Source organism: Halichoerus grypus, chromosome 6 (genome assembly GCF_964656455.1).
Source record: "Halichoerus grypus chromosome 6, mHalGry1.hap1.1, whole genome shotgun sequence".
Taxonomy (NCBI): Eukaryota; Metazoa; Chordata; class Mammalia; order Carnivora; family Phocidae; genus Halichoerus; species Halichoerus grypus.
Genome location: NC_135717.1, coordinates 58,801,355 through 58,819,906, shown reverse-complemented (window position 1 = coordinate 58,819,906; position 18,552 = coordinate 58,801,355). Strand labels below are relative to the sequence as shown.

Sequence of the window (18,552 nt, the reverse complement as noted above, 5' to 3'; positions counted from 1 at the left end):
ACTCCGCAGGAACGGAAGATGACAACAAAAACTGAGGGCAAATTCCTAAAGAAATGATCCATTCTGCAAGGAAAATCAGGCAACGCTTCCAAGGAGTAGGTGCCTCTTGAGCCTGATTTTAATTGCAGACACAGAACTGAATTGAGGAGAAGGAAAGCAGTATTTTCTAGATGAAACAGCATGCACAGAAGAAGTTAGTGAAGACAGATTAATTTCCAATATAAAATGGGATCCCACTGGGTCTGGGACTATTTTATTCTAATCCCAGTATTCAACTGCCTTGCATTCAATAAACATATTAGAGGCATAGTTCTGTGGTTAGGTGCACAGATTTAGGAGGTAAACGGCATGGATCCCAGCCCCTGCTATTTACTAATTGTGCAACCTTGGAGGAAGTACATCCCTATAAGCATCCTTTACCCCATCTTCAAAGTGAAGCTAATTATAGAACCTATGCTATAGAGTTGCTCCAAGAACATGATACTTCGCACAATCTGTGATACAATTTAGAGCGCAGTGTACGTTAGCTATGGCTGGTGTTGGGCTGAAATAAATTGAGTTTAGGACTCTTAGAAAATGAGAGTTGGGGTTGTAAAGGCAAATTGGTTTAGGCAGCGATTCTCACACTTCAGTATGAACGAAAATCCCCTGGAAGGCTGGTTCATTCACAGACTGCTGGGCCCCACCCCCAGAGTTTGTGGACTCAGTAGGTGGGGGGTAGAACCAAGACTCTGCACTTCTAATAAGTTGAGTCCCTAGGTGATGCTGCCGTTCCTCACTCTGAGCACAACTGAGGTAAAACTTGCAGGCCAGGCAGGCACTTTCCACCAGAGAAGATGACTTGATTCAGTGATTTTCAGATGTGTTGTATAAGCCTGCATGGAGACCCAAGTGGGTCTTTCTGAATGTCGGGGATTTATGCTCTATGTATTTACAATGGTTACTCAGAATATTTTTGCCACCTATGAAAATCTATTATTTGAAGTAATCTGGACTTTTCTACCCTCAGGCCAAATACAAAGCATGCGCATTCAAATATTTGGTGCAAAAACGCTATAAAACACTTTATTATTTTCAGTAAGGGCCTGAACTAGAATGGAACAAAATAAGCAAGAAATTCTTTTTGTGGCGAGGCTTGTCACAGTTCTCAAATGGCCACTTGAGCAGAGCCAATTATGTGCCTGGAGGTCTTAGCCTCTGAGAGTTTTCCCACCACTTCCCTTTTCCCCACATTGTGTATCTCAACATTGGCTCCCTGAGGGGTAACCGATTTCAAACCCTCCAAGAAAAGTATGGTGAGATAAAGAAAGTCTGTCATTCAGGACTTATTACGAACCCAACCAAAAAACTCAATTATATTTTTGTGGACAAAAATTGTTTACAGTAGGGTTTATCCTTATAAAGAGAAGAAAGCTATTTTATGTGAAAAAAAGATGAATGAATAGAATGTATCACTAACACTGTCCCTTCAAAAGTCAAAAGACTCAAGGAGAAGCTGATTCATAACTCATCACTAAGACTTAACTTTCTTCTTACCTTCTCTCTAGATTCATTAACTTCATAAAGCCCCCAGGTCCCCTTTCTTCTCTTACCTTCTTCAGTAAAAATACCAAATCATAAGGAAATAAGAAAGATAATGTTCTTTTCCTTTCATTTTCTTCTCCTCCTCTCCTAAAAATAGCTTTACTGCCACTACCCAGATCCAAATTACTCACCTTTGGCACAAGCATCAGGTTTATATTTACTCATTAGGGTGGTTGCCATGACTACACTCGAGGTACCAAGCAAGAAGTGAGAAGTCTGACTCATAAAATCTAGTGCCGCTTCGTAAATTTTTGGCGTGGTTGGGATAGTTTGGAAATAAGAGAATTGACTTCAGGGAATTAAATAAAAAGCCTCCGTAGATGGAGCCCTATTGATGTGGTCACCCTGGCGTGGCACTACTTTAACTGCAGAGAACTATTTACCGCAGGGTTTTGCTCGGTGATTGACACGCAGGAGTAGAGTTCTCACAGGTTCCAACAAACACCTGTTCTTCTCTTGGCATGGGCTTAAAATTACACTTTACCTCCTGCTTACAATAAATTGTGCCTACTCTACACAGCTCAGTTTAACATTTTATCTGACAGAAAGTCACCATAATTGCTTCTCCAAAGGTGTGGCAAAAAATAAATCCTGCACAGTTATTCCTGTTTGTCAGCACACCTGTGAGAGCTTAGCGCACCTGGTGAGAAATTCAGACCTGGTGCGAGGGCCTTCTTACCTAGACAGGGAACGTGATGGGCAGAGAAGTTAAGTGACTTGCCCCACATGTTGAGAATGTAAGATTCTGCATGAAAACCAATCTGAGACTAGTCATTTCATTGAGGAATAACTTCTATTTGGGCCCAGCAAGTACCTACTATACCCGAGTGATGAACAACCAGAATAAACCAAATTGAGACATTTTCTGGTACAATCAGATTCTGAAAACATTGAAAGAAAGCAACTGGGCTTATGTTCCTGGTTCTAATGTCCACCTAGAACTCGGTGAAGCTGGGATATAATAAATGACCTTCTATATGATATCAAAACAGCTTTAGAAAAATCTCACCTTCTTATGGCCTTTGGGAAGCAAGATCTTTGTCTATCTGTGAGTGTCTGTGGCTTATTGGTTAGTCATTTGAGTGAGGTAAAGCAAGTCAATAGCTACCATTAGTCACGTATAGACTTCAGCTAGCACTCATGAAAATAAACAGTTTAATTCAGCTTTTTTGTTAGTAATTTTGACTAGAATTCTCCATCCACAGGGGTAGGAAACATTGATTCAAGAGCAAATTTACAAAATAAGCTATGATAGTAAATCCAGTTTCACCACCAAGAATCAGACTTATTCCTGAACAAATTATGCTTTTGCTCTTCACAGTCATGTCATAGATGGCTCCAGACGAGAGAAACCGAGGTAACTGATGTTGGGGCCTACTGCCTTCTATATATACAAATGTACTGTCGTTCTGCCTTTTTCATTCTTTAATTACTTTTCTCCCTAAGTTTTCCACTTTTGTTTCCTAACTTTTATCTTTCTCTCCTTGAATGTCTCTTCACTAGAAAATATTTTAATAAGAAGTTCCTAGTGACACCCGTTCTTACGGAGATATGCTGGACATAACAGCAGCTGACACTTTGGAAATCCAGAAGAAATTTTGCAAATACAGAACATAAAAATAAAGTATTGAATAATTATCACATTAATATGCTAGCTTTAAATTATGAAAGATAAAAACAAACATAAAACATAAGAAATTATTCAAATGCATTTGTTATCCTTTTAAATGCAGCAAATTATGTTTACCACGTGAACATTTTATTTTCAAACAATATTCATAAATAGGTTAATCATGCTAAATAGGATTTAAGACAACATTGGTGGGACATCAACACCCTTGTTGCAGAAATAATACATAATTGCATAGATATTGAAAGGTCAGTAAGTTTTATAGAAAAAAGTGATATAAGGAGAAAGCTTTACTTAGAGGAAGCATATATAATACAGAATAAAAACATTTTTTTAAGTCAAAGTATTTAGAGAAACTATTAATAAACAATCAACAGACATATCTCTGTACTGCTTTTTTAAAAATACTTCTATCTCATATGATCTCACTGATATGAGGAATTCTTAATCTCAAGAAACAAACTGAGGGTTGCTGGAGTGGTGGGGGGTGGGAGGGATGGGGTGACTGGGTGATAGACACTGGGGAGGGTATGTGCTATGGTGAGTGCTGTGAAGTGTGCAAGACTGATGAATCACAGATCTGTACCTCTGAAACAAATAATACATTATATGTTAAAAAAAAAAGAAGATAGTAGGAAAGGAAAAATGAAGGGGGGGAAATCGGAGGGGGAGACGAACCATGAGAGACTATGGACTCTGAGAAACAAACTGGGGGTTCTGGAGGGGAGGGGGGTGGGGGGATGTGTTAGCCTGGTGATGGGTATTAAAGAGGGCACTTTCTGCATGGAGCACTGGGTGTTATGCACAAACAATGAATCATGGAACACTACATCAAAAACTAATGATGTTATGTATGGTGATTAACATAACATAACATAACATAATAAAATTAAATTAAAAAAATACTTCTATCAGTTTTATTTATATTACATCAGATAATATACACATGGTATCAGATGGCAAAAGACCTTATCCAGAAAAAAGTAAGGGCACACTTATGGTACACATTATGAAGAAAGCACAACTGTGAGGAAGATACTCATTTATCCATATATGAGAAAAAAGCCTAGCCACAAGTTTGGATCTCTGACCTTCTTTTAAATTTGTAACATATTTAGCTACCTTCAAATTCACCTTGCCCAACCAGGCGTCCCAGGAAATATTTTATGAAGGAAGAAGCAGGGGTGGAAAGTGGGTACATTTGGTTGAATTCTGAAAAATAATCCTAGTATTTAAACCTGTTACTATATATACACTGGTGATTATTTCACAGGCTTCAAATTAAATATTAATTTAATTAATTATTTAAATCTTTTTTTTTTAAAGATTTTATTTATTTATTTGAGAGACAGAATGAGATAGAGAGAGCATGAGAGGGGGAAGGGTCAGAGGGAGAAGCAGACTCCCTGCTGAGCAGGGAGCCCGATGAGGGACTCGATCCCAGGACTCCAGGATCATGACCTGAGCTGAAGGCAGTCGCCTAACCAACGAGCCACCCAGGCGCCCTAATTAATTAAATCTTATCTCCATTCAGTTAAAAACACAGAAAGCCCTTATTTGTGAAACTTGGTACTCTTTAACTTTGGAGTCCTACTCCAATTCTGAAACCTCAAAGTAAATATAGTCATCTGAAGATACCTGTAAACATTATCATTTATCCCTCTCATAAATTTTCACTTCCTATCCCAAATGGTCTCCAATGGGGAGTATAGCAGACCATCCACTGGGGTGCTTTGTTCTTTTACTTTCTATTTTGTTCCTCTTTTATAATGTACATACTACTACAGTAGTACAAGCAAACAAGATATAAATAATCAATGTTGAACACCAATCGTTAGCATTTATTGAGACTTTCTTATGTGCTAGGGCCTCTGCTAATCATGAATTAACTTCTTTAATCCTCAAAATTACCCTATTAGATGGGAGTTGTTATTATTCTCATTTTAAAAATGAGTAAAGGAAGGCACAGAAATCTAACTGAGGGTACAGTTAGTAAGCGGTCAAGCCAGAATAGATGGAATAAAGATGATAGATAGGGATTTTTAAAAACAAAACTAGGGGCGCCTGCGTGGTTCAGTCAGTTAAGCATCTGATCTTGGTTTTTGCTCAGGTCATGATCTCAGCGTCCTGGGATCTAGTGAGCCTTGGGCTCTGCACTCAGCAGGGAGTCTGCAGATTCTCTTCCTCTGCCCCTCCCCCCACTCGCACTCCCTCGTGTGCTCTCTCTCTCAAATAAATAAATCTTAAAAAAAAAAATAAAAACTAAACTAAACAGAAAGAAACACACCGAATCCTAGTAATGGTCATTTCTGGTCATTGAGTGATGGGCAAGATTCTTCTTCCTTATACTACTTTGTATTTTCTAAAATATCTAGTAACTGACAGAAATTGCATTTGTAACTTGGAGGAAATAAGGAAAAGCACAAAATGTTAAGATTAATACACTGTAATTTAGTGAGAAAAGGTAGAAAACCAAAAGAGACACCAAGTAGCAAGGTAGAAACTTATGGAAGCTGAAAAATAAAGAACGACCATGGACTTATTTTCTATCATAATGCACACGTTTCAAGTGAGATCATGGTCAAATAAATATGAACAGATCTAAAAAAAAAAAAAAAAAAGGTCTCCATCTCTGAAGCTAAGCTTTGAAAAGTCATTAAATTACTTTGAAAAAGATCTAAGATTTGGAGAAGGGTTGGAAAGCTAATGTTATGGGATACATCTAAATCAAAACTGTTGGTATGCACGTTTTGTTTTAAATTGTGATGGGTAAGGGAAACAGATCAGTGCCTATTCTATATAGCTGAGGAAAGTTCTTTGCTTCATAAAGATTCTAGACAGGCTTCTAGAATTAAATTGGCGGCAGTAATCATGTTGTTATTAGTGTAATTGCTTTCTGACATCTGTTTCCCTGTCATAATCAGTTCTTTGATAATAGCAATGACATGAATAGTATATATCTAATCAGTAATGTTCAATGCTTTGCCAAAATAAAAGTGAAATTATGTGCCAATTATATATGCTACTCACCAAATTCTCCTCAACCACGTAGTATTATTTTTATGATATATAGTACAGTAATGAGGATATACCAGCTCTTACCCTCCTATAGTAATTTCTTTTCAGTAATTTTTATGTTTCCCTATAAATGAGAAGGTTCTTTATGAAATAGCAAAGGATAAAATGTATATATTGTTGCTCAAGGCATAATGAAGTGCAATTTGTTAATAAATTGTGTTTTTACATTTTTATTATCAAAGCTAACTATTCAGGGTAGTCTGTCTTGGAGCTGTGAACTTGCTAAGCTGTAATGAGCTAAGCTGACTTTTAATAAGGTAAGCTTAAATTTAACTTAATATCCATAAAATGGAAAGAGCGTTCTAGTTAGATCCTGCCATTACAACTAATGTTGTGACCTCTGAAAGTCATATAAACTTCCTGGGTTTGTTTTCAATTATTCCCCTTACATCAAAAATCATTTTTAAAAAAACCCAACCAACCAACCAAACAAAGAAACCAAAAACCCTCTACTGCCTAGCCTACTCAGACTCTGAAATTTTAGATTTTTGAAGATCTAAATGGCTATTTTTGAGTAAATGAAAACAGGTGGATGCCAGTTCAACCTTTGTTATCATAAAATGCTAAAGCATATTTAACTTGCCACAGGAAAGTAAATGGATGTAGGCTCAAAGTCTACATTTGGAAAAGTACACAAATACACATGAATACCCACCGAATATCTGTAAAATTTATCATTAATGAGTGCTTTCTATGCACCAGACTGGGTTCTAAGGATTTTCCATATTTTATGTTTTAATCCTCACAAATAACTTGGTGAAGATTATTATTGCGATTTTACAGAGGAGAAAAATCAACGAATTGAGGGTAGAGCTACTTTACCAAGATCACAGAAGCAGGAATTCATGGGACTGGGAATGAAACCCAGGCCAGTCCTTTAAGTATAATTCTAATGGACCTTTTTGAACAGGCTGCCACCACATTCTAATTCCAAAACAGAACAACAATGAAAACAAAAGCATCACCAGTGTTAAACACATCACATAAAAGCTGAATGATGGTGGTAATAGTTAAAATACCTCCCAGAGTAATTGAAGGCTTTCGTATTTTCTAGAGCCATTTTTTTTTTTTTTGCTATTCACCCTAGACATGAAGAGTCACTGAAGCAACTACTAAGTCTGCAACTACTAAATTCACAAAGTAAACATTGCACACCAATTTACCAATTAATTTTATTGAATACTAACCCAAAGACAATTGGTGTTCTTAATGAGTAATAATTTCAATCAGTGTCATAAGTAAACCTCTTCATTGGAAGACTCCTTCGAACAAAAAAATACCCATGCTCTTAAATAGAAGGTTTTAGAATAAATGGTACAAACTATTGGCTTTACAATACTAAGACAGTATAAATTATAGAAAGTTTACCTACGTATATATAAAATCAAGAAAATTAGAATTTCTTGACGATGATCAAGAAAGACATTTATATAAGTAATTGGAAAAGGTTAAAGAGAAAGTTCACTACATAATTGTCTGTGGTATAGCAGGAGTAGGAGGTTCATTACCTGCTCTCACTATCTGTGTCATCTTAGACAAGTCTCTTCATCTCCTAACTTCTTTTCTCTTATTGATAAAAGTCAGTGTTCACAGCAGCATTAGTCACAATAGCTAAAATGTGAAAGCAACCCACATGTCCACTGATGGATGAATAAGCAAAGTGTGAAATACATACAAAAAGGAAGGAAATTCTGGCACATGCAAAACAGGAAGGGACCTAGGGGACATCATGTTGAGTGAAATAAGCCAGTCACAAAAAGACAAAGACAAACATTGTATGATTCCACTTATCTGCGGTACTTAGAGGAGTCAAAAGTCATAGAGACAGAAAGTAGAATGGTGTTGCCAGGGCCAGGGAATTAGTGTGCAATGGGTACCGAGCATCAGTTGAGAAAGATGGAGAGTTATAGAGATGGATGGTGGTGATGGGTATTATAAACGTATTTAATACTCCTGAACTGTTCAGTTAAAAATGATTAAGATGGTAAATTTTATGTTATGTGTATTTTACCACAACAAAAAAAATGGGGAAAAAAAGTCAATGGATCAGTATGGAGAGTAAATAAGGTATTACATATGGTAAAATGTTTTGTAGACATACAAGTGTGTAGTGGCCTTTTCATTTTGCCCACTCATCCCACCTCTTTTCCTTCTGGAAACAGAGCTGCCTCTAATCCCAACCTGCCTCCATCTGCATGTTTGCAAGGAGAGAGCATTCCTCTAACAAACAGTAGTTCAGAACCTGCAGTGTGCCAAGCCATGGGCAAAGGATCCAGCAGTGAGCAGTAGACCAGGTCTCTGCCATCTAATGGTAATGAAGGGATAGTATGTGGAAAAGATAAAGAAACACATGTTTTAAGTGGGGAGGGGGAAGGTAATTTCAGAGAGTGGCTACTGTCTAGTGAGTAGTCAGCAAAGCCATTATGAAAAGATGGCATTTGAACTGAGACCCAGGTAACAAGAAGGACACATAACGAAGACCTGAGTGGGGAGCATATTCTGTGTGACAGGAAGTAAACAATAAATAATCGTGGTTTGTGATGAAATCATAAAGGTAGGCATGTGCCTGCTCATGCAGGGCCTTGCAGGCCATGGAAAAGAAAGCAGATTTTATATTTATATTAATGGAAAGGCATTAGAAGTCTTTACGCAAGAGAACACCATGATTGAATTTATACCATGCAAAGATAAGGTTTCATGGAACCTGGTCTCCTGGTCACGGTGCTGCGATTCTGAGGTAGACAATGCAGTCCTTTTCCAGAACTTTTGAACTCTAGACTAGAAATGTATCAGGCCAAGCCATTTTGGAGTGGTTGAGGCCTGAGGGCACTCACTATGTGTTCGGCTATGGGGACCAGCGAAGCAGAGGAAGTCTGTCCAGAGAGGCACAGACAGGTGCAGAAATGACAGAGAGAGTCTCTGAGAGTTCCTGTCCTTGTGGCCTGGTCACATTGTTCTTCTTGGACTCTGTGAGGCTTCCCCCCCAATTCCCTGCTTTGATTAAGCTAGTTCAAGTTGGATTTCTTTCATTAGAGAATTAGATGTGATTATTATTGATGTTGTTATTTTAATTGTGGGTTATATAAAAAATTTGCAGTCTGCATACATTATTCATTTACATATTTCAGTAACTCTGTGGTGCATTATTTAAAGAAACTAAGAACAGGGGCACCTGGGTGGCTCAGTCATTAAGCATCTGCCTTCGGCTCAGGTCGTGATCCCAGGGTCCTGGAATTGAGCCCCGCATCGGGCTCCCTACTCCACGGGAAGCCTGCCTCTCCCTCTCCCACTCCCTGCTTGTGTTTCCTCTCTCGCCCTGTCTCTCTGCGTCAAATAAATAAATAAAATCTTTAAAAAAAAATAAAGAAACTAAGAACAGTGAAGCAGGTGCTCAAATGACAGCCCAAAGAAGTGGTGGGGCTGATTTCAAACCCACATTTGACTTCCAAGTGTCTACCACCACTCAGCACCACCAGTGGCTTCCATCTGTGACCCAGACCACCCTGTGGCAGGATGGGACCTGACAGGCATAATGGGAAAGGAAAACCACCAGCAGGCAGTTAACTCTTGCCCCCAAAATGGCCAGTGTTGAAAAAAGAAAAACATTGAGTCCCTTATCTTCCAGGGTCAAAAAAAAGGTAAATCTGTACACAAGTATTGACTTAACCCCAATGCCTATTGTCCCTTCTTTCAAAAGGGTGTGTAATTGCTCAAGAGACAAGACTTACAAAGACAGCGATTAAAAATGAAATGTACAACTGATTACCAGATTAACAGGTGCTCACAATACATGCGGGAACTCAAAAAAGGCAAAGAAATGTGAGAAGACCTCACAGAGGGCTTTCTGGTAGTCATGGAAACAACCAAATGGAAGGTACCAGTTGAGTGGTTTCATATCAGTCTAGTATCTCAATCTTTGCTCTATAAGAATAAATATTTGACTTAAATTTATCTTACATTTTTCAAAATTGTTTCAAAACTTCCATTAAGCTAAGGAGACTAACAAACTGATTTGTCTTTTTTATTGGGACATAAATGCACTTGATCCCAAATTTCAAATGTTGCATTTATTATTACATGCTGGAAAAGACTATAGAGTTGAAGTTAGCAAATAATACGTAAAATATCAACAACTGGTGCTGTTTTAATTATTTTAAACATAAATAAAGCATAACATAATCTATTCCAGACAAACAAGTGAGTATTGAGAGCCTGGAAGTTTTACTAAGAAAAAGTTACATAAATTCATTGAATTATAACTTTTTTTCTTCTGTTTCACCAAAATGGAAGTGATACAAAAACGAAATGGTTTTATGATGGTGACTTTTTACTAATGTCTTAAATATTAAGGGTTAAATATTAAGGATCTTCATTGAACAAGAAATAAACTAAACAAAAACAAAAACAAGAGGCCTGTGTTTCTGATTTACAGGAAAGTTTATGACAAAGCAAATACATGGACAAACAATGATAAATGACCTAACAAGCTCAGTTAAGAGCTGAAGTATCACTGTAGATGGATGCACATTTCCATGGCGTATTAGCATTTCTGCATGTCTTATAAAACAATTTTCATGAATTTTGCATTTTGTTGTTTGGTCTTTGCAATGCATTACAAAATTATAATAGGACAGATAATTTAAGAAAACACAAACTAAGTAACTACCTTATGGTGCATCCATAAATTTCATTAAATTATCAGAACCTGACTTAAGCCATGCTATTTTTCATTTTTTACTTTCCTCCCCACTCATTCATTTTCCATCTCCCTCCTCTACCTCCAAACACACACACACACACACACACACACTGAGGACACGGAGCAATGTTCCAATTACTAGAGAAACAAACTTATAATCTTTCTTGAAAGACAGCCTACAGATAAGAAGGGTTTATTGGTTTTAACTTTTGTTCTCTCTCCCTCTCTTTTTTTTTAATTTCAAACTTGCATAAGCTTGATTTTTTTTTTTTAACTTCAAGCTGGTCAGGAATGTCTTGCTGGGTAGCATGTTACAGATGATAATAATCAGTCCTTTTAAACTCTTCTAACAGTTTTATAAAGCAACCCTTACCTTGAAGGCAATTTTGGAAGGAAATAAATACCTCTTTCATCAGAGTTTGCCATTTCTTAGTGAGAAGAGAGTTCCAAAGTTTTCATGAGAAAAATATTTTGACCCTTACTTCCTTGGTTTCTTTTATACAAATAACTGTTAGGTTAGGTCACAAATAGTTATTGAGCACCTACTATGTGCCAAGTATGGTTTTAATCACTATAAAAATTCATCTTGAAAACAGCCACAAAAATTAATTACAGTGAGAGAAAACATCCCTCTTTCCTCAGTTGATGATTTGAATTCCTGGTCTCCCTATTGGTAAAAGAACAATGAAGTTATTACTCCTTTTCCTTCAGGGTGTGATGTTGGCTTAAAATTTTAAAAATGCCTGAAACTTAAGAAACTGTCTTAAATACGCTTTTCTATAATACAGCTATTATTTATCATGTTACGACCATTTTATAGCCCAGACTTAACTGATAAAATAAATGAAACATTCGTTTTTCCTGCTGCTATGTCTTAAGTTGAAATTCCCTTTCTCTTTATTTTATTTGAGATATTTCATGGATTTAAGGATCTCAGGTTACACAAACGTGATATCATCTAAGCCTTCATTAAATTTTTATTAGATACCACAGCAACTTTCTTACATGTAATAAAGTGTTCCTCGAGTCAAGTTGCATTTTGGGAGAACTAGAATCATCTTCCCGGAGACAACAATTCTAACACAGTATGTTGTATTTATAGCATACTTATATTCTCAATCTGCCCACCTATCTACCAGCTGCCTCCGCCATACCTATGGCAGGCTCAAATCTTCAACATTAGCAAAACCTCTCTCTTGTCCATATGCTCTCCTCTGGCTACTTCCTCTCCATCATTTCTTTCCCAGCCATGTTTTTTTTTTTTTTTTTTTTTTAAGATTTTAGTTTTGTCCATGTCTCTATTTCCTCCACTCACCTTCACCACTTACGCTACTGAAATCTGGCACCAATTCGCCCCCATTCACCCACCCAAACCACTCTTAGTAAATTCCCAGATGATCCCTCTTTGCCAACTCCAATGATTTAGCTTTTCCTCCCTCTCCATGTTGCCTTCCTCATTCTCCCTCCTGGGCTCCTTCCTCCATTCACTCTTCCCAGACCACACTCCCTAGGACAGTGATCCTGAACCTCTGCTCCTATCTCTTCATGCTTCTTGTCTAGTTTCCAACACCACTAATACACTGATGATTCAACATCTCAATTTCATCCAAGACCTCCATCTGGTAGAGCTGATCTCTCTACTGGGATGCCCCATAAACATTTCAATACTCAACACATTTAAAGCTGAACCCATTTTTCTATTCCTTAAAGTTCCTGGGAACTTCTCCCCTCATTGGAAGCCTTCATCATTTTCCATTCTTATTAATCCAACAGTTCCTAAATCCAGCAGTCTCCAGGTCTGCCCCTTCCTATGTGTTCTCCATATCGGTACCAGAGACCCTTCTAAAAGACCTATTTGAGCCTGTTATTCAGCTATCAAAAATCTGTCATTGGCCATTTGTCACTTTTAGGAGTGAATTCTATATCTGTCTATGGTAGATGAGCTCTTTCTTAGTCTTGCAACTATCCTTTCCCCACAGGCAACTGCATCTCCCCAAAGAGCACACAGTTTTCTAACCTCCAGGTTGTTCTCTCTGTTTGGAATGTGTACCCACCTTCTCCACCCTCCTAATTAATGCTCACACATACTTCAAAACAAAACTGAAACACACTTCCAGGAAGCCTTCCCTGACCCTCTAGTCTAAGTCCTATGCCCCAGAGCTCACTTTCTGTTTCTCTCTCTCTCTCTCTCTCACACACACACACACACCACATTCTCTTAGAATTATCTGGTTAATTTCCTATTTTCAATACTGCACTGTAACCCCTACCTGGCAAGGTCTATATATATATATTTTTTTTTTTTTTCTTTACAGCACACTGTTTGGCAGATAGAACACATCTAGCAAATGTTTCTCAAATGAATAAATAACTCTTCTGAGAACTAAACTTCCCCATCAACACTAACATAATGGCATATTAATTTCAATTTAATTCAGGCCTGTCATTTCGAAACAATGAGAGAGCAAGTCAGTTGCTTCCAATTTATGAATTAATCCAATTGGATAATTTGGATATCTTGAAAGATTATATTCACTTCTGATAATATTAGTGAACAATGTAATAGTAGAAGGGTATTAAAATGGTAACCTAGGCACTATACACTACACACATATGGACACAAAATGAATATTGGTTGTCACAGCCTACCTACCTCTCTCCTTATTGTCTATCTCCCAGTCTGTCTTTGGTATTCCTGTTGTTTTGCCTCTGTAACCCCTCCACCTTCATACACACACACACACACACACACACACACACACACACACACACTCCTAGTGACTTCTTGCTGTTCTTGGTCTAACCAGGGAGCATGCCTATCCCAGTCTAATCCTGAACACTGTAACTATCTCTTTACCACACTTATTCTACATAGGTTTCAAATAGAAAGGATGTAGGTGACCATGGCCCTTCCTTTTGATACCGACATTTCCCAAGATAGACTACCTAAACACAAAGCATGACTTTGAGTTAACAACCGTTAACACATTAGTGTAGAAGACGCTAGTACATGAATGAGGAGTGGTTCCATTGCTCTCCAGTAACACCATGAGTGCACCCACCTCTGCTGTCCATATATAGGGCTGGCCTCAACTCAAACACCAAAGGCCTCTGTAGAGTCATGGGAAAAAATGCTAAGTATGAAATTCTCAGAGAACTCTAGATTTTTTAAAGACTTCCATTTATTTCTGCTTTTGACATTTCTTATCTTCCATTCACTGATGAAATCTTAGAACAGCTGTCTTGCTCTTACACATATATTGCTTACCTTTTCAGATAAATTCACTGAGATGCAGGTAGCATTTTGGATCTCTTTATAAATAGGGCATCATTATGCAAAAAAAGTTAACTTGTCATCTAAGGGGATTGTGTAATCCCATACAGCAGTTTATGTATCCCTAGAAGCAAGTGCATTAATAAGGTCAGAGTATTATTTTCTTGCTTCAGCGTAGATGACACAGCAGAATTTCGTTTCGTGTCCTCAGCCCAGGCCAAAAGAAAAGAAAACTGTTTTGGGGCGCTTCATCTCATTTTACACAACATGGGTTTGTTAAAAATAAGTTCTTTGACGGTTCTTTTAATGCATGTTTTATTGGAATAATGTTCTTCAAATCTAGATCTTGCCCTAGGTGATCGCTGAATGAGGGGGAGGATTCTGAAAAACAGCAATGCTCTGCATTCCCAAACCTAGTTGTGCAAGTCGAAGCCTGCTGGAGGTGCGGCCTGTGCGCCACTCAATGTTCACACGGCCATCAAAGCACTGACTGGCCTTAGTTTTTCCTAAACCTACAACTAGCACGCCTGATTTTTACAAAGCCAAAGATGATATGGTATTATCTCCGGCAGTTTGAAACATGGGTACCCCAATAGTTACTATTTTAAAATTATTAGTGAAAGCCTCCTCAGACTGCTCACCGTTCTGGAGAGAATTCTTCGCCTTGCTCTGCCTTACTTTTTTATTCTTGTTTACATTCCTCCCTCAATGTACTGCTTCCATACTTCTTTATATTTCTAGGGTAATCTTACCAAATCTTTAGAGAACAGAAATTTTTTACCACAGTGATTATGATGGAGTAGATGACTAATTTTATTCCCATATTACAGTTGAAGAAAGGAGGGCCTCAGGGGCTAATATTCTCACACAAAGTCACCCAACTGGGAAATGGCAAAGCCATGGTTTGGACCCAAGCCTGTCTGGCATCAGAAGCATCCTCTAACAACCACACGGTAGTTGAATGTTGTCTCCCGCAGGGCCTGTCCCCCACCTCCACCCTGCCTGCCCTCGTCAGGCTTTGCCGCTTCTACAAGCACTGGTCTGTCCCCACATTATGCTCATGCTTGTCACAGTTCTCCCACTAGACTCATGCTCGTGTTCCCCTGCAGATCACCTTCCTTAAGTATAGAAACTATGTTTTATTTTTACCTAAAACAATGAATTATGAAATTAAATTGACTGAATAGAAACATCCTCCAACTGAAATTATCCTGTTGGAGGAACAGCTGAACTAATATGAAAATTAGGCAATCTGAACTTTATAAAGGGATTTCGAATCGTACCATGGAAATGTCATATATTTTAAGCACACATCACACATAAGTATGTAACATATGGCAATCCCCAACTTACATACAGAGAATATGATTTAGAATGCCTAGGTTTCCAGTTAACCTACAAGAGCCTATTTTACTTCTAATAAAGGCATAAATTTATTCCTCCAGCCATTTAAAAAATATTGATTACTTATTGGATAAATGAATGGATGGAGGAATGAATCAATGCCTTCATTAGAAGTAAAATAAATATCTGTGGGCCTCTACTCAATAAGTAAGTCGAGGATTTTAATTGAAAACCTACCAGGTGCTGAGTGCTATGTCTGAAATGTAGTTTTACTATTTTTATTCTATTTTTGAATTCTTAATGGTCTGGAAAATCCCAATTAAAAAAAGTATTAAGTGAAAAATAAATAAGTTTTGGCCGTGGATAAGCTTTTGCCTTATTAATGTCTTTTCCCCCTTTTTAATTCTGGGTACAGATTAACCGACTAACAAAAGCTATGATGTGTCACCCATTAGAGTTAAGGCTTTCTCCTTTCTATTGCCCGGAAAGTTTATCTACACCCACAACAAAAATAAAATAATAGGAAGTACAGGGCAAATGAAAGGAAGATATAAGATTAAACACAAAGAAAGATTAGAAAAATAAGACCCAGGTAAGAGAATTTAATGTGCAAAATGAGAAAGAAACAAAATATTACTTAAGAAAACCAACAGGGAAAAATCTATTACAGTCACAACTTCCACCTGATATCTGAGATTTGAATTATTTTAATGGTTAATGAGATGATACTCTACCAAATGAGCCAACACAGAAAATTCATTTAATGAATATTTATCGAGTGCTTTCTATTATATATCAAGCAATATGAAATTGTCAAGAAAAAAAAAAAGGAAAGTAAAACATGGTTCCTATCCTCACAGAGCCTACAGTTTAGTGGGAAAAATAGTTCTCAATCAAATATCTATTCAAATAGCAATATAATAAAAAAAAATGTATTTACCAAGACCTTTCAGTGGCAAGTAATCAATCTCACCTCAAAAACTGGAATTTTCGGGTTTATGCTATTGGGAAATCTAAGACTGCCTACACATGGCTTTAGACTTGTATCTTCCCAATGCAGCAACCATCAGACATATTTAAAAACAAAACAAAAACAAAACAGGAAGTGATGAATTTGAACCTGGAGAGGTAAGCCAGGACCAATTACTGAAGGCCTTGACTTTTTCCCTGGACTAAAAGGGAAGGGTTAGTTGACCTGATGTCCACGACACAGGGGTATTATCAGTAGCCACCTGAACACATGCTGAACTGTCTTGGGGAAGCATGATACTATGACAGAAGGCCCAAGAGAATACCATAACAGTCAGACAGAGGACAGTCCTAAACACTGGTAAGGTGCTGTTTCCAGAAGAAAGGGGTAAGAGATACTGAGCAAATTATATCAGTTGTTCACACCATAAAACTAGTATGCAATATAGAAAGAATTTTGGGTATGTTTCTAGAAAAACAGATAGACAAAGGTAATAAAAAATGTGCCTGGAAAATAGCAAACACAAGTTGTAGAGCACACAAAGGATGCTGACCCAAACTCATGCAAACTCCAGCAAGTGGATCACATTTAGGAATTTGAAAAGCGTTAACTCACATTCATGAGTACAGCATTAAGAGATATTTTAGAGTCTTTTGTTGAAAAAATAGTTAAAAGTCTATCCAATGATTTGTATCTGGAAACCTTTTAATATCTAATCTTGTTATTATTTCCCAGGTTGCATCTTTAGCTTTGAGAGAACTGGAAATTATGCAAATTATGCAAATAGCATGGTTCAATTACTTGTTATTTCATTGTTTATCCATATGTCCTTTTAAACTATGGAATTCCCTCCAGAGAAGCAAATGAACCAATTTTAATATGTTTTCAGACAATTCAAGTTGCTGGTTTATAAATCATTAAAGTTTTAATTAATATGTATAATTAATTAAAGTATGATCATTTAAGTTTCTGTTCTTCATAGCTTAGTAAATGGCCTAACTATTCCTAAACCATTATTTCTAAATGAACTCTCATTTCTTCATAAAAGCATGAAAATTCCCTTACTCTGCAGTCACTCTCTCTCTGGCTTGCCTATACATTTGACTCATTGATATTTAAATATGAGGCATGTCAAATGATGATTTAAAACCTCTGCTCAAAGAAATATGTAGAAATAGGGTACACAATTCTTTGCCTGAGTAATAAATCTGAACAAATACTGCGTATCATACAAGTGGAACACTAACAACAAGATTCTTTTGTTGAACAAATTTTCAAAGAGGACTTCCTATTCTTGGAGCTAGTGATTCAGCAGTGATCAGTCACACATGGCCTCTAACCTTGGGCAGCTCACATGACTATACTACCGATGATGATAAGTGATATGATGAGGACGCGCAGAGTGCACTTTGGTGAGGCATTCATCTAGAACTGGGAGCTGGCAAACGAACATTAAAAAAATTATTCAATATGCCAAAAATCAAATCTAAGCTGCGACCTGAAGGACAAATAGCCAGAGAGGAAGAAAGCCTGCTCCAAGAAGAAGGAATGGCATGTGCAATTTCAGAGGGGAGAGAGTGTGTGCTCAGGAAATGGGAGAGTAGGAAGGAGGAATTGATGAGTTTGAATCCAGGGAGGTAAGCCAGGACAAAATTATTGAAGGCCTTGACTTTAGGGTGAGAGCAATAGGAAGGCAGGAAACATTTTCAAGAGAGGAGAGACATAGCTAGATTTATTTCTAGAAAGATCTTTCAGGCTGTGGAATGAAGAACGGCTTCCAGCAGGACAGTTTTGGAGGCAAGGTGTGAGGCTATTGAAATAAAGTGGGCTAGAAAAAATAGTGGCCTGCCAGAGCCAGGATAATGGAACGAAGGATGGAGAAAAGCAGTCTGGAGCCAGACATCAGTCCTTGGTTTTAAAAAATTGGCTTCTTATTGGCTGTGCCTATTTTACAAACCTCTCTCCTAAAAACA

At 37.5% G+C, this 18,552-nt stretch overlaps 1 protein-coding gene across 2 annotated transcripts in view; it reads right to left on the bottom strand.

The window, feature by feature from the left end:
• Positions 1-18,552, bottom strand: part of PLXDC2 (plexin domain containing 2) — a 462,643-nt gene that overhangs the window by 432,777 nt on the left and 11,314 nt on the right. Inside the window, exon 1 of one of the 2 annotated variants that reach the window (XM_078075201.1) lies at positions 7,801-7,837. The exons of the other annotated variant lie outside the window; for it this stretch is intronic. Coding sequence (XP_077931327.1) covers positions 7,801-7,822 — 22 coding nt within the window. The 5' untranslated portion in view covers positions 7,823-7,837. Of the gene's footprint in view, positions 1-7,800; positions 7,838-18,552 lie in introns of those variants that run through there. 2 annotated transcript variants of the gene reach the window in all.